Source organism: Psammomys obesus, unplaced genomic scaffold (genome assembly GCF_907164565.1).
Source record: "Psammomys obesus unplaced genomic scaffold, mPsaObe1.curated_primary_1811, whole genome shotgun sequence".
Taxonomy (NCBI): Eukaryota; Metazoa; Chordata; class Mammalia; order Rodentia; family Muridae; genus Psammomys; species Psammomys obesus.
In genome coordinates, this window is record NW_026585895.1 from 50,898,395 (window position 1) to 50,921,003 (window position 22,609).

A 22,609-nucleotide genomic window follows, 5' to 3' on the forward strand; every position below is an offset into this window, starting at 1 on the left:
GCAAAAGGAAGGCTCGGCGCGGCCAGTGGGGGAAGGGAGTGCATTTGACTTGTCCACCAGGACAAGCCAGAGTCCTGTGTCTGGTGCCGTGGTACCTATTCAAGTGCTCACTCTGCCTGAGTGACAGCCAGCTCCTGTGGTGTTTTAAGCTTTTCCAAGAACATATCTAAATGCCGAAAGGGATCTACTTCTACAGACAACTTTCAATAGCTACACGGCATATTCTACAAAGATACACCAGGCCATGATCAATCCTAAGTGTTGGCGTTGGAAGTTATTAATATTATTTGAGATGTTGTCTCGCTGTATCCTAAGCTGGCCTAAAACTCACTCTATATAGTCCTCCCATGCTGGCCTTCAGCTGTGGGTCACCACTCCTGGGACCTTGGAAGTTATTTTCAGGGCATCCAGGAGTGGAGTACAGCAAAGATCCTGTACCACCAGAGCAGGAAAAATAGCAAAGACTGATAATACCAAATGTTGCCAAGGGACAAAGAGCAACTGTTGACACTGACTGTCACTGGCAGAAACAATGTGTATAGCCATTTTGCTATTTGTTAACATCTGCTAAGGTTGAACCACTTGATGCCTTGGCAATTACAAGTATAACCAATTATATGCACCCAAGAGAAAAGAGATGTCCACAGCACCCCAGGAACAACGCAAATGTCCACTAACAGCAAAACAGATAAGCACTAGTGGATCCAGTTCACAGCTCCCACTCAGAGCACTGAGGAGTAAATTATTCACTGCTGAGCGGAAGCCACATATCAGTACAGAGCCTCTGTGAGTGTCAACCAAGTCCATAGCCACACAGACAGATTTGTGATAAGAGCCAACAGCTGCCTTTACAGGGGATTGGTACAGGGTACCTGTACCTTTCAGAGTTACTGAGAAACTATTCACTTTATGAAAAATTATGGTTTGTATACTTCTCCATGTCTTCCTTTCTTAAAATTGTCTTGCCTAACAAAAACTAAAATCAGAAGCTGGGGAAAAGCTTCTCTGGAGTGGCACCTCTGTTTAGGTGTCTCTGGCCTCATAAATTAGGAGCCTTTTTGGAGTTTGGGTTTGTTTCAGACAGGTCTCACTCTGTAAGCCAGGCTTTCCTCAAATCAATAAACTTACAGCGCTCCTCCTCCCTCAGTTTCTTGAGTGCTGGGATTATAGGTGTGCGCCACCACATCCAGTATTAGCAACTAATAAATAACTGGATCTATGGAATCATTCTCAATCGAAAAAATCTTAACTCCAAACACTTCCTTGGGCAAATCCTGTGCAAAACTTGAATTTTGTATGACTCTAAGCCTTGCTTTCTTTATCTTTGGCAGGTTAGAAATCAAACCCAGGGACTCAGGCCTGCTGGGCAAGGGCTCTACAAGTGAGCTACACCCCAGCCCAATTTCCTTATTGACCAAAAACAGCCAACAGAAATTTGGGAAAACATAAAAGGGAGTGTGTGACATACCTAGCAGTCCCCCTAGAGACCCATGGTCAGGGCCAAAGTCAAGCCTGTCATGCAAGTGTTCACTAAACGCAGCATGTAACATTTCACACGAGTTACTGCATTCTTGGTAGGACTCACCTCCCCACTCAGGGCACCAGCAATAAAGTGATTAGAGCTCACCCTGGCCTGCAGCTAGTAAGGGGCAGCAGCAGGACTAAGGCCAGAGCCCCCTGACAGAGCACTCCCTTTCTCAGCACACTACCCAAGGCCCTCTCAAGATCCCTGCTTCATCTGCACCCACTGAGGCCAGCCTGCCCTTAGCCTTGCAGCTCCCAGTGTGCACCCAGACCTTGAGCCTCTCGTTTTCCAGCTTGAATGCAGAATACTCAGCAGTCTGCCGGTGCAGTCTCTCTACCAGGCTGTCCCGGTCTTCCCGCATCTTCTCCTCCAAGCTTTGTTGTTGGTTTACAAGATCTGTCACCCGGCTGGAAGATGAGCAGACAGAATCAATTCCCAGATCTTTGTAGGAATGGAGTCCATCCCACCAAAGACTGTTTCCCCCTCATGGCATGCAGCCTATCTGCTTCCCAGTCTCCGTACCTAGAAGCAGTGTTCCCGTACCAGTGTCCCACCTCTACTTAATGTCTTTCAAAAACTGTTTTCCATGACACCTCTGGAAGCTGCCTACCACTCAGCCAGGATGATGACTAAGTGTGTCCATTCTGATCACCTTACAAGGATGAGACACAGTCCCTCCCAGCTTTCAGCATCACCAGACAGCCCTCCCATCCCTTCTTAGTGTTAGGGCAGATTCCTTTGAGAGCTTTCTCTCTACTTCCAGGTTGGTGGCTGATAGGGTTGCTCAGGTAGTCCTCACCCCCAGGTACTTAGCACATACAGCTTTTGTCCCCCATAGCAAGGTTCCTATGTGTGCACATCTGGCTAGTGAAGGTATCAACTGTGTATACAAGAGAGGCTCAAGTGACAATGAAGGAGCCAACTGGAAGCTGGCTTCCTGCCCACGCTCCCTTCTCTGTTGCTGTATATAGACTGTGGTCTCTCTAGAGGTTCCAAGGCTCAGGTGTTCGCACACCTCAACCTCACACTATCATAACCTTTGCACAGTCTGTGCTCTCGGGGAATTTTGTTTGTTTGGTTTGATCTTAGTTTTTGTTTTTCTGAGACAGGGTTTCTCTGTTAGTTCTGGCTGTCCTGGAACTCACTCTGTAGACCAGGCTGGCCTCGAACTAGAGATCCGCCTGCCTCTGCCTCCCAAGTGTGGGGAAAAAAGACATATGCCACCTTGGCCTGGCTTTCTGGAGTTTTTAAAACTTTCTTTACTGGTTGGGGTTTTGGAGCTCCAGGGATACAAACCAGAGCTTCTCCCATACTGGCCAGGTGCTCCACTGAGCTATGACCCCAGCTATGTTCTCAGTGCTAGCCTCTTCTAGGCTAAGTGAACACTGACTGGTCCCATGCGATGCACAGAGCCTTACCCTTAACAGCCCACGCCACATCACACTTCCCTCTTAGGATGTCACTTCTGTACCCCTCATCTATACCATGCATCCTTGCATACACCTTCACTTCTTTTCTCCCACCAGACAGAAAACTCCTTGAGCATGGCACCTGATACATGGCAGGTTCTCACACTGTGCTTGCCCAACACAAACACGTTTCCCCAAGGAAAGCTTTCCTGAACTGGGAGGCGGCTAGCTCCCTGTGACTCCTATCTCCTTGACCAGAGAAGCCTAGGCATTGTGCAGCCCTGGGATTGCGAATGTGGCTCAGGCCAGGGAATACTTTTGTCTTCCTCCAGCTGCAGACCCAGGCCAGCACACAAGTTAGCATAGGGAACTGTGCCACATGTACTCCTCCAATGAAGGAACAATTGACTACAGCTGAGAACGATCTGCTACTGATATTCACCAGTGGCAAAGAAAGTGGGTCACAGTCAGTCACACACACCCTGGAGACTACTGCTGCCTCTGTCTCCTTGCCATACCTTTGACCAGCTGGCAGGCAGCTCTGGGCAGACAACGGAGAATGCACAGGGACCATCTGTGCCATGCCTCCAAGATCAAGCAGAACAACTGGGTACCCATGTCCTGCTGCACAGACTAGGGCTAGGCCCGGGCCTCTGTGATGGGGAAGCTTATCCCTTTGAACATACTTATGGTTGTTTGCAGTTCAGGGGATGGAGACCAGGGCCTCTTGCAAGCTAGGCAAGTGGAGTGGTAGCCCAGGGCTAGAGCCAGAGCCTGGCACAGGGCTGCCCACATCTTAGCACAGTTTACAACTCCAACCTGCAGAGACCACAACAGCCTCATGAGCTTTAAGACCCCAGGACACCATATCCTTCCCCCTGCCCTTCATGCCCCTCACTCAGTCTCCTCTAAACACAAAGACATACTCGTTCAAGACGATAATTTCCAACTCAAGGTCTCCTTTGTCTTTCACAACCTGGTTGTAGCGGCTCCTCCATGACTCCAGAGTAGATAAAGCTTCGGCGACATAAAGGTCCTGGGAACACAGGACAGCAGGTCTGTCAGACTGCTATCAACACTCATGCTGAAAGGAGGTAGGGTGGGCTAACAAATCACCCCAGCCTCCCCTTCCTGCCTCTCTCTCACAGTGAGAGGACACAGAAAGCCAAACTGAACTCCCAGGCAGGCCGCATCACATTGCTCCCTATGGCAGATCCTCAGTTATCCTTCCCCCAAGGTGGATGTACTGGACCATCCCAGCCCTTCAGTCATCTCCATTTCCCAGCCACAGCCCTCCCATCTCATTCACCCATCATCCCCAATAAAAGGTGCTCCTGTGAGAGGAGGCAGGAGCCCAGGCCTTTACCTTGTCGGCAAGTTGCACGTGTAGCTGCTCGGCATACTCCTCACTCTTCTCAGCTCGTTCCTTCTGGGCTCGGATGGCCTTCTTCAAGGTTTCTTTGTCTCGGTCTCCCTTTTGCTTCAGTTCCTTCAGCTGCTCCATGATGGCCTCCACTTCCGCCTTGTGCTGATTCCCACTGCGCTCCAAATTCTGGAAGGAGACAGAGCAAGGAAGGTAAGAGGTGGAAAAGACAGCAAGGAGGCATGGCAGAGAATAGAGGAGGAGAAAATGAACTAGACCTCCTGGGACAGACACCAGAGCCAAGGTGCCCCCTGGGTCTCTCTGAGTGTTTTTAAAATTGTCAGATACCCAAGTGACTCAGCAGAGCAGCCAACCTGGGGACCTGGAAAGCATCCAAGACTAATGACTTCCTCAGGTAGTCATGAGAAACCTGAGAGTGACAGCCTCTCCCTGTCCCACCCAGGAGCCAGCAAGCACCTTGATCTGCATGCACAGGCGACTGTTTTCAGCCTCTTTGCATCGAAGCTGTGCCTGTAGATGACCACGCATGGATTCCATAGACTTGGAAAGCTCAGACGCTGTCTTTGCTTGAGCCTTGGGAGACAGAGAAAGTGATGGAGCGGGCTGTAGCCATGTGCTGTGCCACTTGGGCTCCTCCCACTCGGGCTTCTCCCTGGGTAGGCCCTGGGCTTGGTACCTTCTCGCATTGTATCTCCTGGAGGAGTTCTTCCACTTCTTTGTCCTTGTCTTGCAGCAGTAACAGCAGGCGCTGAGAAAAAACATAGTCACAGCTCTTGACCACTCAACACAGAAATCCACAAGCAATTTGCCAGAGTCCTGGGTATGAAGCTCCTAACCCATATTAATTCTTTTAAAGCAATGAATAAGTACTTCTCAGTTTAAAAAAAAAAAAAAAAAAAAGTAATGTTAACTAGAAAATATAGAAAAACACAAAGCTCAAAGCCAGCAATAATCACACATCATTAAAAATGAATTTAAAACACATTTTGTTCTATAGTCTACAGATGTCCCATTTGTCACAATATAACTAAATTTTGGCATCTTTTGAAGCAGCTGCTGGTGTTCCAGTGTCCTGACCTTCACAGCTTAGCTCAGCTTTCTAAGCTGGGAGTGTGGAAGAAGCAATGTCAGTACCCCTCAACCTCCACTCCCTCCTCAAATCTAGACTTTCTTTCTCTCTCTCTTCTTGCCTTACCACAGATGATTATAAGAAAAGCACTCTGAGAACATGAGTTGGGAACAGATTGGTATCACTAGTCAGGCAGCCAGGCCTCGGCCTCAGGGAGGGACAAATAAGGCTTTTAAATACCAGAGGTTCCCCAAGTCTTGTGATTAAGAAGCCTCGTGAATTTTAAGGTCAGGCCAGCCAACAGTTTCCCAAATTTTTTGGCCACAAGACTTCCCCATTTGTTTTTTACACTCATGTACTAACATCTTGAACAACTTCACATTCCATGGAACATACAGCCTTGACAGAGAATCCTGAAATGGGGGTTGCAAAGCAAAAAGGTATGTACTTTATTTTTCTTTTTGAGACAGGGTCTCTCTCTATTCTGTAGCCCTGGCTGTTCTAGAACTATGTAGACCAGGCTGGCCTCCAACTCACAGATAACCTCCTGCCTCTACAGGAGTTCTGGGATTAGAGGCGTGTACACTTTTTGACTGCTGGAAATCCAAAAGACAAATCCAGGTTTAACAGGGCCAGAGGACTAATGGTCAGTCATGCTGGTGTTTCACTTTGTACCTTGAGCCCTCCAGTGATCAGCTAGCTAGATAAAAAAGTCTAGTAGGCAGCAAAGGGCATGTCAACCCATTTTATAGATCACAAAATACCACCCAGAGAAAATTCGACAACAGGGCCCCAGCTCTGCTCTCCATTCAGCACTTCCACTCTGGGAAGCCCAGCCCTCTGGATGCCTGACCCACTAGTATGGGCAAGGAGAGTGTCGTAGTTACCGCTTTTTCTGAGTCCGCCTCTGCCAGACGTTTCAGTAATGCACCTTGTTGCTCCATTAGTCTCTCGGAATCCTTCAGTATAGTTTAAAGAAACACAGATTTAAATAAGTACACAGTCCATGGTCTCACTGATCCTTTTCTTTTCCCCAAACTATATTTCTAGTTATACTAGTGTAATTAATCCAGTCTCATCTTAAAGTCATGAATGTTAATCAAAGTTCAATACACATCCCCATAGCTCAACCTAAAGCTAATAGTTTGATAGTGGGCCTTCCTAACCCTTTTCTATACATTACAACCCTTTTCTATACATTTAAATTTTTCGTTTTACCTTTTTTCACCCCCTGAGAGAAGGTTTCTTTGTGTAGCCCTGGTTGTCCTGGAACTCACTCTGTAGACTAGGCTGGCCTCGAACTTAGAGATCTATCTACTTCTGCCTCCCAAGTGCTGGATTAATGGTGTGTGCCCACCACTGCTTGGCTCATTTTACTTTAATTTTTTTTAATTTCCTCCCTTTCATGTATAAGGATGTTCTGCCTACTTATATATCTGTGTACCACACGTGTGCAGGGCCTAGAAGCCAGAAGAGGGCATCAGATCCCTTGGAACATGGAGTTATAGGTGGTTGTAAGTAACCAGGCCTATGCTGGGAATTAAATCCAGAAACCCTGAAAGAGCCATCTCTCCAGCCTCAATGTGTATGACTATTTAACCTGCATATGTGTATGTGTACCAAATGCATGTCTAGTGCCCATGGAGGTCAGAGGACGGCATCAGATACCATCAAGCTGCTGAGAGCCACCACATGGATGCTGAGAAAGAACTCAGGCCCTCTGCAAGAGCAGCAAATGCTGTGAATGACTGAGCCCACTGCTTGTTTTGTTTATCGTGTGCGTGAATGCTTTGCCTGCATGTACGTCTGGGTATCTCATGCATGTAGTGCCCCAGAATTCAGAAGAGGATCGGATCAGATGGTGGTAGGCCACAGTGTGTGTACTGGGAAGCAGACACAGGTCCTCTGGAAGAGCAGCCATTGTGCTTAAGCACTGAGCCATCTCTCCTGCCCCTCTGTACATAACATTTAGATGCAACTCAAGACATTTATCTTTCCTTAAGGGAGTAGGCAGGGACTAACATGAAATTTTTAGAGAAGGGTATAATTTTCCAGGTGGTGGTGGTACATGTCTTTAATCCTAGCACAAAGGAGGCAAAGCTAAGTAGATCTCTTCTAGTTCAAGGCCAGCCTGGTCTATAGAGTGAGTTCAGGACACCAAAAAATAAAAATAAATAAAATAAATAAATAACTCAAATAAGTTCTGTATTATTGTATGATGACACAGCCATGGTATTATTTATGTGTTACAACCTGAATTTTTGGTTTGGTTCAAGTTTGGTTTTTTCGTTTTTGAGACACTGTCTCACTCTAGAGCCCAGTCTTGCATAGGCTTACTATGTAGCTCAGGCTGTCCTGACCTTCTCCATCTTTCTTCCTCAACCTGAATGCTGAGATTATAAGGTGTACATCACCATGCCAGACTTCCAGCTTGATTTTTTAAAATTTTATGTGTATATGACTGTTTTGCCTACATGAATACATGTGTGCCTAGTTCCTGAGGAAGTCAGAAGGTGGCATCAGATCTCCTGGAACTGGAGTTATAAATGGCTGTGAATCACCATGTGAGTGCTGAGAACCAAATGGCTTTGGCAAGAGCAACAAGTGTTTTTAACTACCAAGACATCTCTCCAGGCTCACCCTGATTTGTTTTGTTTTGTTTAAGATTTATTAGTATACAGTGCTTTGCCTCACTGCCAGAAGAGGGCACCAAATCTCAGATGGTTATGAGCCACATGTGTTTTCTGAGAATTGAACTCTGGACCTCTGGAAGAACAGCCAGTGCTCTTAACCTCTGGGCCATCTCTCCAGCCCTGATTTTTTTTTTTTTTTTTAAGAAAGTTTTATGGAGACATAAATTTGAAAGCCATACAATTAATATCTTAAGTGTAGATCACAGTGACTGACGCTTAATGGTACTGCACTGGGTATGCACAAGCCATTTACTCAAATAGAGCTCATGTGTTCTCATCACACAAAAAGTTAGTGAGTTCACTGTGTGGCCACTTCCAACACATGCATTATCTACCCTACACCTATAATTGTTCTGTTCTTACTGGCCGATCACACCTCTCTCAAGCTGGTGAAAGTAAATAAAACGGAAAAATTACTTTTGGGTACATTGTTGTTTAACCATAGTAAAATATGTAAAACAAAACAAAACAAACCTTGCCACTTTAGCTTGTTAGGCATATGGCAGTGACATTTAGTACATTGAGTACACAGAAAACTGCAATCACCACCATTTCCATCACCCCAGAGAAACCCTGGTCCTGTTCAGTAGCTACTGCACCCCTCCTTTTCTAGCTCTTGACAATACTCCCCAACCTTCTGTCTCTAGTCTGCCACTACTTTACTCCCCCCCCCCATGCTAGGAATTGAACTTAGGACTTACTGTACACTAGCCATTCACTAATCTTCATGGTTTTTAAAAACTATTTTTATTTATGTGTGCATATGTGCATATCATGTAAGCAGGTCCCACAAAGGCCAGAAGAGGGTATTGGATGCCCTCAAGCTGGAATTTATAGGCTGTGAAAAACTACCAGACCTGAGTTCTGGGAATAAAACGCCAGTTTTTTGTTTTGGTTTAGTTTTTTGCTTGTTTGTTTGTTTGTTTGTTTGTTTTGGTTATTCTGTATAGCCTTGACTGTCAAGGAATTCTCTTTGTAGACCAGGCTGGCCTCAAACTCAGAGAAATGATTGCCTCTGCTTCCTGAGTGCTGGGATTAAAGGTATGGGCCATTATGAATGGCTCAAACTCCATTTCTTTACAAGAGCAACAAATGCTCTTAACTGCTAATCCATCTCTCTAGCCCCTAACTTTATATTTAATTTTAATTTTATTTTAGTTTGCTTTTTTTCAGATAGGATCTTTAGGTAGCCCACACTGGCCTACACAAAAATCCTTACAAGCCTCCTGCCCCTGCCTCCCAGAGTGCGGGGATTTACAAGTCTGTGCTACTTCTAATGAAATGTAAACCCTCTCCCTGCCTCTCATCTTTTGCATGTGTACATTTGTATACAATGTCTAGGCACATGGCTGCATGTGTGCACACTCGTGTGTAAATGCAGGGTAATGCAAGTCAGGCATGTGTGCAGAGGTCAGAGGACATCCTTGGGTGTTGCTCCACATCTCCTACCTTAAGATTCAGGCTAGTTGGTTCTTAAGCTACCAGAATTCCATCTCTACCTCTGTCTCCCCAGTGGATTACAGATACCAGCCCTCCCCAACCAGCTTTTACATCAGTTCTGGGGATTTGAACTCATGTCCTCACACTTATATGGCAAGCATTTTCACCATCTGAGCTATCTTCCTGGCCCACTTTGTCTCTAATCTTCCAGTACATAAACTCTTCCTATAATCTGCGCAATGAGACTATTCTTGGATTTAGACTCACAGACAACGAGGAAATGGACACTGCTGGCAAGCTGAGTGGTTTCTTGGGGTGATAGCAGGAAGAGGGATGCAGCACCTCACATGACCCCTGCAGGAGATGAGTGCTCAACTTCACCACTCTTGCCAGTCCTAGGTAACCAAGATCTTTGACAGCAACAGGTGTGCTGTTTTACCTATACTTCCCTTATTACCAGGGAGGCTCTGCATCTTCAACACTGATTGTCATTTGGATGTTCTCTGAGACTATCTGCTTCCCTTGCCCATTTTCTCACTGGTTATATCTCTGTGACTGCCCCCCAGTCTGCTTCTTGACATCCCTTGAAGGAGGCTCACACTGTTCCCTCTGCCCAGGTCCCCTGAGGCTGTTTCCTAAGGACCTAGGAACTGACAAGGATAGCACTGAGCACTGGGGAAGACTCCTGGAGAAGAAGGGAACATTCAGGGACAGTCCGGGCCACACAGTGAGGACACGCCTCACACAGGAAGAGGAAAGGTTAAAAAAAAAAGGAAAGGAAAGGTCTGCAGCTACACGTCACTCAGCTCTCCTGCTGAATAAATGCATTCCCCAAAACACTCCGCTCCAAGACCCTCACATATCTGAGGTGGCATTCTTTCACTTTATAGCTGAAAGTGGGACCTGAGGCTACACAGCTGCAAAGGGTAGCTGGGCCCTGAGCTGAGCCTAGACGACAAAGCCAGCGCCAGGGTCCAAACCCTGAGCACTTGCCTCAGAGGTAGGCACCAAGCCCCTAGAACAGCGCTGGCATGCTCTGAGTTAAGAACTCAGGGTGCTGAATTCCAGAGGCCCTGAATTTGACTCCCAGCTCCCATGTGGCAGTTCACAACTTTATTCTATTTCCAGGAGATCCTAGGCTTCGGGGCCTTTGGCTTCTTAGGGTTCTACACTCACATGCACCCACATACACAATTAAAAATACTTAAAAAAAAAAAGATCAAAGGTCAGGGCTAAAGAGATGGGTCATCCATAAGAGCACTTGTTGCGAGCATTTGCTGAGGACAAAGGTTTGGTTCCTAGAATCCACATGGAAACTCTAAACTGTCCTTAACCCCAAGTCTAAGAGATGGGGTGCCTTCTGGCCTTTGCAAGCACCAGGCATGCATGTAATATACATACATACACAAAAAAAAAAAGAAAATTGAAGGCTAGCCTGGGTTACACAGGAGCTAAGTCTATAGACGACCCATCTCAGGGGACTGGAGAGATGGCTCAGAGGTTAAGAGTACTGGCTGCTCTTCCAGGGGTCCTGAGTTCAATTCCCAGCAACCACATGGTGGCTAACAACCATCTAGAGTGAGATCTGTATTCATAGCAAATAAACAAATCTTAAAAAAAAAAAAAAAAAAAGACCCATCTCAAAGCAAAACCGGGACCAAGGGCTTGGTATCCCAGCATTTAAGACAGATTCAAAAACAGAAATTTCAGGAATTCAAGGTTAGCTACATAAGACCCTGCCACAAACCCAAAACCCAATAAAAGCTGAATGTGATGGCTTGTAATTAGGAGTTCATGGCTAGCCTGAGTCTATACTGTAAATCCCAGGCCAGCAAGGGCTACTGAGTGAACACCTGTATCCAAAAAAAAAAAAAAAAAAAAAATCAAAATGGCTACCATAAGGCTTTCTGAAAGTGCCACAGTCCTCCAAGGACAGGCCGGAGCATCAACAATTTACCAGGCACTTGTCACAGTCCATCAGTTCTCACACATTCATTCTCTCATCTTTAAACAATCCCAAGTGGAAAGTGTTCCCCCACTTTATGGGAAAAACTGAAGTATAAAGTACCTGCCTGAGATCACCAAGCCAGAAATTAAACAAGTACAATGATTTTAGAGAACAGGATGGCTAAACTATCAGCATTCATAGAAAGAGACTGCAGAATATGTATGTTTGTTTGTTCATTAGAAACAAGCTCTCATTATACAGCTTGGACATCACTGTGTAGCCCAGGCTGGGCACAAACTTGGCAATCCTCCTACTCCTACTTCCCGGGCCTGTGCTGCCATGCCCATCCAGGAACCTTCAAGCACAGCAGGATGATAGACATGAATACAATGTAGCAGAAAGTGACAATTCAAGCGTACAACACTAGGGATCCCTTACAACGAAATAGTAACCAACTCCCACCTTAGGCTTTAAGGAGAAAAGTGATGTCATAAAAGTGTTAGTAGCTGACACCTGCAACCCCAGAACTTGAGAGGCTGAAGCAGGGGGACTGTTGTGGGCTTGAGACCACAGACTGAGTTCCAGGCAAGCCAGGGCTATGGAATGAGACCCTTGTTTCAACCAACATGGTATACAGACACACATACAGGCAAAAATACACAAAAAGAAAATACAAAATTAAAACAGAGTTTTCCTTTGAGGAAAATATTATCACAAATGCAGACATAAGGGACACACTGGAAGTTGGGCAGTGGGCAGTTGTTATGTGTGCGTGCGTGAATGCATCTACAATTTGTGAGCGCATGGCTGAACCTAGGGAACCCAATATTAAATAAGGCAGGCACAGAAAGACAAAGGCAACATCACCTCATGCATGCATACATAAGAGTCTCCAAGAGTCAAACAGAGCAGAGAAGGGTAGTCATCAGATTGAGGAGATGCAACTGGTAAGATATTTCTCAAGTACTCAAAATTTCAGCTATAGGGCTGGAGAGATGGCTCAGCAGGTACTGCACTCTTATGCACATACCTGTATATATACATACATACATATACAGACAATCTTTAAAAAATCTTCAACTACAAAATAGTAAGTTCAAGAGACCCAGCATACAACATGACTCTGATTAGTAACAGAGTAACATTTATAATACTATAAAAAAGGTTGGAAGTTTTAAGTGTTATTAATACAAATGTGAAATGTATGTCTACATACATTATGTTGATTCCATAAAGTACACCTATTTCAAAACAGCAAGCCAGGTATGACAGCTCAGGTCTGGAATGCCAGCAGTCAGTAAGTAATACAGGTAGTATGACAATTCTGAATCCCAGGCCAGCTATAAAAAGAGAAACCACCTCCACCCAAAAAGACTACTGCCCTCCTGTCTGTTTCCTATTCTCTTAAAGTCTATAATTTAGGGCTGCATGTGGTAAACACACATCTTTAGTCCTAGCACTCAAGAGGCTGAGGCAGAAGGATCTCTGCGAGTTCAAGGCCAGCCTGGTCTACCGATGGGAGTTCCAGGACCATCAGAGCCAGATATAGGGGCACTTTCTTACACCTTTTTCCAGAACTTGGGAGGTAGACACATGAGGATCAAAAGTTCAAGGTTGTCCTCAGCTAGAGATTAAGTTCTAGAGGAGCCTGAGCTGCGAGATCCTCCTCAGAATGAAATAAAGAAGAGGCCTGAATGACCATTTAGCAGGTGAAGGGTGCTTACTATGTAAGCCCATGACCTCAGTTTGATCCCTGGAACCCACATAAAGGTAGAAGAACCAGCCCCACAAAATCATCCTCTGATATCCATGTTTGCCATGGCACGCGCGTACATATACATGCACACACATGCATGCGCGCACACAATACCTAGATTTTTGTGGCACTAGGGATTTAACAGAGAGGCCTGTATGTGAGAGGCAAGGTCTTCAACACTGAGCAACAACCCCAACTTTCTTTTCCCCCTTATTTTTTCTCTGCCCCTTTAAAGTGTTTATTTGCAACACAGTCTCACTATGTAGTCCAAATGGGCTTCAGCCTTGCAGGCGTCCCTCAGGCTCTAAGGGGCTAACCTAACATGCACACTCCACTATACTTGGATAGTAGATATTTGGAACAACTAAGGAACTCAAGTGAGAGCCCTCCGTGGACACTAGCCATTACTCATTTTCCACCTAACATAAAATGCAGTCTCCAGCATTTTAAAAGCTGAGGTAGGAAGACTGTGAGCTTGAAGTCAGCTTTGGCTACGACATTATGATTCAAGGAAGAGGGTGAGGAGGGAAGAGAGAGGATAAAGAGGAAGAGGAGAGGAAACCAGGTGTTGGGCTCCCCACTCCCGACGACTAGAACTGTCCTGACTACTGAGGGCCTTCTGCAGTTTGGCCTGGCTTCAAGAGCAGCTGTGACAGTATCGAGTCTCTCCCTGGTCCTTTCACGCCAGGCCTCACAGAGACAATCAAGCAGGGTTCGAGGACTGAGCAGGCAGAGTACAGAAAGTGCACCCGAGCCTCGCCAGCTTAGGTGCTCACCTCTTTGCAGTGCTGTTCCCTCAGCAGATCTCGAAGGGTGCGGTTGGTCTCCTCAAACGTGCTCAGCTTCTGCAGGAGAAGTTCCTTCTGCCTCGTTAGGGTGTTGATGTCGGTGCAGGTCATCTGCTTCTCCTGCAGGAGACACGAGTGTTACACAGCGCAGGGGGAGGTGGGCACCCATGCACTTCACACAGCACGGGAGACAGGCCCATGAGTGCTTGAAGAGGGGGAGGTGCCAGGAAGCCCAGACAAGAGGAGCTGAGCCACAGGGGTCAAGGGCAGGTCTCCTGGAAATGAGTCTGGGGAAGGGAAGAGAAATGAGTATGGTGAGCGCAGGCTTCCTGTAGAAGGCCAGAGAGATGGCAACCTCTGGTGGCTGACACAGGAATCAACCACATGCCTTGACTCACTGTGATCCCAAGTGGCCCATGATTTGGTCTCCTCAAATGCTCTGATCAACAGAGGTCATCTTCAAGCACCAAGGCCCACGAACTGAGAGTGGTAGGGTTGGGACTGAGCAGTCAGATGTGCCCTCCCCCAGCCTGGAGATGTCATAAAGTCAGTCTGATGACTGCGTAAAGACCCTCCACCCCACCCCCACCCCACACCATCCTAGGACTCCACCTACGGTTTTCAGCTTCCCGATGGTATCCTTTAAGGCCATGACTTGCTTGGCAGCAGCAGCTCCGTCCATTTCAGCCTCCACCAATTTGGACATGAGGCATTCCTTCTCCTGCTGGAGGTGTTTCTTCTGGAGCCTGGGGCCAGAATAAAGTGGGCTCCTGAGCGCTCCCAGGGCCTACCCTGCCCAGAGCTCTGAAGCCTACCTCACAATGGCCTGAGAGACTCCTTTTCTGCCAGTAAACAATGGTGAACGGGTGCAGGGAGCCCTTCTGACCCAGGTAGCCATCTAGAAGGATGATGGCCCTGAGTCATACCTGCTTCAATATTAGAACAGAGCCTCTACCCAGGAGAATCATGGCATAACCTATGTATGACCTTGACTGTATCAAGACTACCTCCATGTTCTTGAGTTGACACATCCCTTCTCTTCACACAGTCACTCCGGTTGTTTGAGTCTGGGTCTCTGGCTGGCTTTTGAATGTGCAACATCAAAGGGACTAGCCTTGAATTCCCAATCTTCCTGGATCTACTTCCTGGTACTGGAATTACGGGCATGTGCCATCATGCCTGGTCACTGTTCAGCTTTTCCACACATCCTCAAAGTGTTACCCTAGGGCTAGGGGGATTGTGGCTCAGAGGTAAGGCTTTGGGCATGCTCAGGCCTTGGATTCTACACTTACAACTGAAAAAGAAAATACCAACTCTACAGTCCCTGCCGTATCTATAGCACTTCTGTCTTCTGCAGCCAGTCTTGACCTACTTTCTACTACTCAGAGTAAATGACACCCACCCTAGGTCTCCCCACAATGTTCCCAGCATTTCATCTTCCAATGCCTACCTGCCTAACCCCATACTTCTGTCTCCCTGGAAGTCCATTTAAAGGGGTTCTCTGGCCACTGGCCACAATATCACACCGGGCCCTCTTTCCTATGGGACAGCTCTATGTTATGCTGAACGGACTTCCCACAGGCACTATCAGAGCTGCCTTGTTCAGCTCCCTGCTTTTTGCTCCTGGGGCTCTGGGTCACCAGGGAGGGAATCAAGACAGCCAGGATCTCTTACATGGTAAAATCCTTCTCCTCCTTGATGCGTTCGATGTTGTGTCTGAGCACAGTGTTTTCATGCTCTGTCTCTGCCAGTTCATGAGCCACCTCCTCCAGCTCCTCCTTCCGCTCCTCCAGGAACCTTTTGGCCATTTGACGTTCGCCTTTCTGCATCTTGACCTTGGAAAGAGGACACAGGCAAGGGCCACTGAAAGAATGGCTCTTCCCTGAGGCTGCATTGCTACATCTAACCCTTCTAAGAAGAATGATAGAGCTCTGTGCCTGAGGCCTTCTGAGCATGTCTCAGTCAACAGTCAAACATTGACTCTCCTCCTGGCATATGCTCCACCCAGTATACACATGAAGAACTTGAGTACAAAGAAACTGAGTGATGCGTGCTGGCCAGGGGTGGGGCCAGGCAGCAACAGTGGTACAGTTGGCATGCCATAAAAGATGTCACAAAAAAAGCACAGTGGGCTATGGAAGTAGGAGGGCCTGTTTGCCAGGAAGGTTGGCTCTCAGTTCTCCAGGAAGGTTTTAGGACCTCCAGTAGAGTGGAGGGTTAAAGACACAGGTACCTCAGCAGTCAGAACGTGGCTTTTAATGCCAGCACCCCCTGCTTCCTGGACGAGGTACCCGAATGGGCTGTTTCCAGCTCCATTCCTATCTCCCTCCCCACAAGTGTCACTGCCACATGTGAAGACAGATTCCTTTTGTCTCCAGCTCCTGTTCAGCTTTTCTAAGCAGCAAAGACTACGCACTGTTTTATAGGCACTTGATGAGGGTGAAAGCACCAACCCAGAGACGGGAACACTCCTGTAACAGCAGCTCAAGCCAGAGCTGTGAAGGCCAGCCAGAGCTGCAGAGTAAGACTATGCCTCACAAAACACACAAAGGTGGGGCTAACACCATCAGCTTCACTGACTACACGGACCAAATCTCATCACTCACTGACACTACCAGAAGAGCTAAGTATTCAGAGAGAGGTCTCTCAGTATGGTGGAAACTCAAGCTGCCCACTGACCACTCCAAACAGATGTCCTGGGAAGGCCTGCCGAGGATGGACAAGACACCCACAGAGAGGCAATCTGACTTGCTTGTTCTCAGGATACCAGTTGTCCAGCCTGTCAGCTCCCTTACCTCAGATTTGAGACAACCGACCGCGTTCATTAGACTGTCAATCTTCTTATCGTAACGGTTCATTTTACAGTGACCTGAATCGTCGTCCTCTGTTGAGAGGTCACTTAATCGCATTACTGAGACCAGCTTCTCTGAAGACGGTGGTGTGATCTCCAGACAGTGAGGTGGAGTCTGATGCAGAGGAGGGAGACACAGAAGAGCTGCTAAGGCCAAGCCTCTGACAGAATTCAACTGTAGTTATTTGCTCACTGGAGGCTTGCTGACTGCTAAGGTGGCAGGCAGAGCCAACACAAGCCAATGGCAACCCCAGAGATCCTACCCAGGAACCAACCACTCCAGACCCTCCTGAGGAGACTATTACCTACCCAAATCTAAATGAAGCTTTTGAAGAATTTCTAACATTGAAAGAAAAGGCATGGGTTAGAATGTTAAGTTATAAAGGTCAGGTTTGTGTGTTATGTGCTGTGTGCCAAGTAGCTGGGAGACTGAGACTTCCGGAAGAAGAGTTCAAGACCAGACCGGGCAATATAAAGAGACACTCTACCTTTTAAAGAGAGAGAGGAAGAAAAAGAGAAAGAGAGACCAAATGGTGGTAAACACCTTTAATCCCAGCACTCAGGAGTCAGAGGAAGGTGGATTTCTGAGTTTGATGGAAGCCGGCTTGGTCTACATAGCAAGTTCCAGGTTAAGTGATGCAATAAGACCCTTTCTCAAAAAAAAATTAAAAAGGGGAAAAAACTTAGTTCTTCGCCCAAAAACAAATAGTGGGGAGGGGGATCAAACAAGGTCTAGGAATGTAGCTCAGGGCTGGGGTGCATGAGTAACTGAGACTCCAAGTTTGACCCTCAAGCACCACCACCAACATCCAATAAGAATACCTCAGGTGGGGCTGGAGAGGTGCCTCAGTAGTTAAGAGCACTTGCTGCTCTTGCAGAGGACTCAGGTTTGATTCCTAGCATCCACAGGGTGGTTCACAACTGCCTGTAATTCCAATTCTAGGAGATGTGATTTCTTTCCTGGGCTCCGTGGACACTGCATGCCCCTAGAACTGGAATTCTGGTCAATTGTGAGCTACCATGTAGGCTCTGGGACTTGAACCCAGGGCCTTCTCAAGAGCAGTAGGCGATGCCCAATTCCCAAAATCAATATGGTAGTTCACAACCATGTGATCTGGGGGATCTGATAAACTCTCTTCTTGACCTCTGTGACACCAAGCACACACATGATGTACATATATACATGCATGCAAAACACTCATAGATATAAAATAAAATCTAAAAACAAAAACAAAATCACCTCAGGCATTATATAGCAGTCTCTGGTCTCTATTTCTGCCTCTAGTCCAAATGTAAACTTCCTAGGACCTTTTCCCTTTTGTTCAAAATGGAAAGCATGAGGTGAGGGCTTTCCAGACATAAGCAGGAAGGGGATGGAGGCAGACCCAAAGCACGAAGGAAAAACTCTTGGAGAGCTTAGAGAGGTCACCTCTCCGGGGAATCTCGAGAATTAATTGTCCAGGCAAGGCAGTACGACTATTTCTCCCAGCAACCCACAGCAACAGGAGGCCAATTTCCACAATAGCATCTCTCTCTTTTTTAAGTAAAATTGCCATCCCTGTGCGTGCGTACTTGTGTGTGTGTGTGTGTGTGTGTGTGTGTGTGTGTGTGTGTGTGCTCCTGTGTGCCATGGTGTGCACGTGCAAGTCAGAGAATAACTTTTTGAGGTTGGGTTCTCAACATCTATCCTCCATGATTTATAGAAATTTAGCTCAGGTCACCAGGCATGAATGACAAGACTGTACCTCTATCCACTGAACCATCTCACCAGCCACTCATAGCAACATTTCTTTCCTTCCACCATACGAGTCCCATGGACTGCACTCAAGAGCATCAGACGTGGCTGCAAGTACTTTCACCTACAGAGCATCTTGTACCCCAGCCTTTTTCTTTGTTTGGATTGGCTTTACAAGACAAGGTTTCTCTGTGTAGCCATGGCTGTCCTTGGAGCTCACTCTGTACAACCCGCTAGCTTCGGACTCAAGAGATCCACCTGCCTCTGCCTCCCAAGTACCGGGATTAAAGGTTCTTACTGTATTTTTTAAATAAGGTCTCACACTGCAGTCCAGGCTGATCTCGAACTCCAGCCCCAGCCTATCCAGTGCTAAAATCACAGGCGTGATCCACCAAACCTGCATCTGGCTCATGATGAGGGTGGGTGTATCCAGGCTGGCCTTACTATGTAGCCTACAATGGCCTCAAGCTCACAGCAATATCCTGTCTCATACTTCTGAGATTACAGGTGTGAGACAGAGACCTTGACAGGTCTTAATTTTCTTTGTTGTCTGTGTAGCCTCACACACAGCAATCTTTTTTGGTTGTTGCAGGTTTTTCGGGGGTTGTTTGTTTGTTTTGTCTTGTTTTATTTTCGAGACAGGGTTTCTCTGTGTAGCCTTGGCTGTCCTGGACTCACTTTGTAGATAGAGCAGGCTGGCCTCAAACTCCCAGCAATCCACCTGCCTCCCCCTCCCCGAGCGCTGGGATTGCAGGCAGGCTCCACAGCACACAGTTAAACATGATGTTTGTGTTGCTGCCATAGACAAATCCTAGGTCCAGTGGTTTGTTTTAAGTGCATTGGTGTTTTGCCTGCATGTGATAATGTCAGATCCTGGAGTTAGACAGCTGTGAGCTGCCATGTGGTGCTGGGATTTAACCCTGGGTCCTCTGGAAAAGCAGTCAGTGTCTTTAACTGCTGAGCCATCTCTCCACCCCACAGCAATCTTCTTGCCTCGGCCTCCCCAGGATTTGGATTACAGACCTTAAACACTACAGTAGGCCCAAGCCCCTTCTCAGTTTTTTCTTTGTTGTTGTTGAGACAGGGTTTCTCTGTGTAGCCGTGGTTGTCCTGGAACTTGGTCTGTACACCAGGCTGGCCTTGAACTCAGAGATCGGCCTGTCACTATCTCCCAAATGTTGGGATTAAAGGCATGAGCCACCACAGCCAGGCTAAAAAGGTTTTCTTTTTCATTATTTATGATTATTTTATGTCCATTGGTGTTTTTTTCTGCATGCATGTATGTGTGAGGGTGTCAGAAGCCCTGGAAATGGAGTTAGAGATAGATGTAAGCCACCATGTAGGTGCAGGTTATTGAACCCAGGTCCTCTGGAAGAGCAGCCATCTCTTCAGCCCTGCTATTTATTTAACAATACCTGGTATTTTTAACAATGATGCATGCTGGGCATGGTGGCATCCTAGTACTCAGGGGACAGAGGCAGGGAGAACTCTGTGATTTCAAGGCTAGCTTGATCTACATAGCAAGTTCCAGGAGAGCTAGGACTGCAGAGACCCTGTCTCAAAAGCAAAACAAAACAATAATAATAACAACAACAAAGTATAATATATGATGCTTCTGAAAAGAAAATTTGGCAGGCATGGCAAGTGCCTCACTGAGCTCAGAGGCAACCTGGTCTCTGTAAAGAATGCCAAACCAACTACAGCTATATAGTGAGGCCCTGTCTCTAAATAACAGAAATTTGAACAGGACACAGAAAAATAAAACAGCAGTGGGAACCTGGATTAAATCCTCAGGACCAAAAGTTAAAAATACAGTATAATAAACCACAGTGAAGATGGAAGCAGGGGACAGTGGCAGGTACTGTAGTCCTAGCACATGGATGTGGAGGCAGACATATCAGGAGTTCTAGGCCAGTCTCAGCTACATGAAGCTGTCTCATAAAACAAAGCAGAAGGGAACAACAGTAAAGTAAGCCACACTGGGAGGTAAGAGCCGCTTCCCATGGCTTACGATCCAACATGTCAGCAGACGCACGCACGTGAAATACAGACACTGCTTCTACACAAATTTGGCCAAACTCTCTCCACATTCTCCATTCCCCAGGTTATCCTCTGACCTGCATGTGTGTATACACACAAACAAACAAATGTGATTTTTAAAATACCTAGAGACAGGCTAGAGATGTACATGTTTGTTGAGCACGTGTGAAGAAGTCCTGGGTGCAGGCCCCAGGTCCCATTAAAGCAGATGCAGTGGTGTGTACCTACAGCTCCAGCATCTCAGGAGGCAGGAAGGTCAGAAGTTCAAAGTTGGGGATGGGAAGATAACTGAGTCAGGTGCTTGCCACACAAACATTTAGACCTGAGTTCAATACGCAGAACTCATTAAAAACCCCAGGCTCAGGCTGAAGAGATGGCTCAGAGGCTAAGAGCACTGGCTGTTCTACCAAAGGTCCTGAGTTCATTTCCCAGCAACCACATGGTGGCTCACAACCATCTAGAATGAGATCCTGTGCCCTCTTCTGGCATGGAGGTGTACATGCATGCAGAATAATGTATAAATAATAAATAAACAAATCTAAAAAAAAAAAAAAACCGGCTCAGTGGGACATGCCTATGGCTCCAGCTCTGGGGAGATAGATACTGCAAGGTCTCCGGGCCTGATGGCCGGCCAGCCTCGCCTACATGGCAAGTTTCAGGCTGAGATACCCTGTCCCAAAAGGCAAGTTGCTGACCTCCCAAGGCCCCACCGTGGAGGGCTGCCCTCTCCAGGCATGTGTGCCTGCATCTGCACAGGCCCATGTACACACACCTTTTTCAATTTTTACAAAGGGCAGGAGCTGGGTGCAGTGATGCATGCCTTTAATTTCGGTACTCATGAGGCAGGCAGACCTCTGGGAGTTCAAAGCCAACATGGTCTACATGATGAGTTCCAGGACAGCCAGAGAATTACATAATAGAGACACTGTCTCAAAAAAAAAAAAAAAAAAGCTGTGGGAGGGGCTAGAAGGCTGGGCATGGTAGCACATGCTGTTAATCTCAGCAGAGGCAGGCAGATCTCTATGAATTTGAGGCCAGTCTGATCTACACAGTGAGTTCCAGGCCAGCCAGGGATAAACAGTAAGACCCTATCTCAAAAAGTAAAAAACAAACAAACAAAAAGATTTGCTGGAGTGAGAGATGGCTCAGCGTAAAGAGGTGTGCTGCTTCCACAGAGAACTGGAATTTGGATGTCTGTACCCACATCCAGCAACCTACAACAGTCGCCTCTAACTTCAACTCCAGGGCCATCCAAAGCCTCTGAGCACCTGCACTCGTGAGTAGACAACCACAAATATAATTAAAAATAAGTCAATCTGCCAGTCTCTGGTGGCACACAACTTTAATCCCAGCCCTCAGGAAGCAGGGGCATATGGATCTCTTTGAGTTTGAGGCCAGCCTGATCTACAGATTAAGTTCCAAGATGCCCAGGGCTACATAGAGAAATCCTTTCTCAAAATACCTAAATAAGGGCTGGAGAGATGCCTCAGAGGTTAAGAGCACTGGCTGCTCCTCCAGAGGTCCTGAGTTCAGTTCCCTGCAACCACATGGTGACTCACAACCATCTGTAATGAGATCTGGTGCCCTCTTCTGGCCTGCAGATGTACATGCAGACAGAATATTGTATACATAATAAATCTTAAATAAATAAATAAAATGAATCTTGGAGCTGGAGAGACAGTTCAGTGGTTAAGAACACTGGCTGCTCTTCCAGAGGACCCAGGTTTGATTCCAGCACTCACATGCTAGCTCACAACTATCTGTAACTCCAGTTCTGGGGAATCTGTTGCCCTTTACGGGCCTCTATGAGCACGAGGCACACAAGTGGCACAAACACAATGCAGACAATCAATCACGCACACAAAATACAAATTAAAAAAAAAAAATCTTACATTTTTTTCAAAGAAATTCAAAGTCATCCTCAACTACACAGCAAGTTTGAAACCAGCCTAAGCTACATGAGACCCTATC

The 22,609-nt window shown here is 46.7% G+C and overlaps 1 protein-coding gene across 12 annotated transcripts in view; it reads right to left on the bottom strand.

Annotated features, from left to right (window-relative positions):
* Nucleotides 1-22,609, bottom strand: part of Odf2 (outer dense fiber of sperm tails 2) — a 43,742-nt gene that overhangs the window by 14,254 nt on the left and 6,879 nt on the right. For 6 of the 12 annotated variants that reach the window (XM_055600085.1, XM_055600088.1, XM_055600087.1 and 3 more), the window contains 11 exons: nt 16,808-16,978; nt 15,687-15,847; nt 14,629-14,758; nt 14,001-14,132; nt 9,788-9,874; nt 6,275-6,346; nt 4,995-5,066; nt 4,775-4,891; nt 4,301-4,486; nt 3,861-3,970; nt 1,797-1,932 (listed from right to left, as the gene is read on the bottom strand). In XM_055600085.1, the coding sequence (XP_055456060.1) occupies nt 1,797-1,932; nt 3,861-3,970; nt 4,301-4,486; nt 4,775-4,891; nt 4,995-5,066; nt 6,275-6,346; nt 9,788-9,874; nt 14,001-14,132; nt 14,629-14,758; nt 15,687-15,847; nt 16,808-16,978 (1,374 nt within the window). Of the gene's footprint in view, nt 1-1,796; nt 1,933-3,860; nt 3,971-4,300; nt 4,487-4,774; nt 4,892-4,994; nt 5,067-6,274; nt 6,350-9,787; nt 9,875-14,000; nt 14,133-14,628; nt 14,759-15,686; nt 15,848-16,807; nt 16,979-22,609 lie in introns of all 12 variants that reach the window. The other 6 variants (XM_055600086.1, XM_055600083.1, XM_055600090.1 and 3 more) reach the window with 2 other exon arrangements.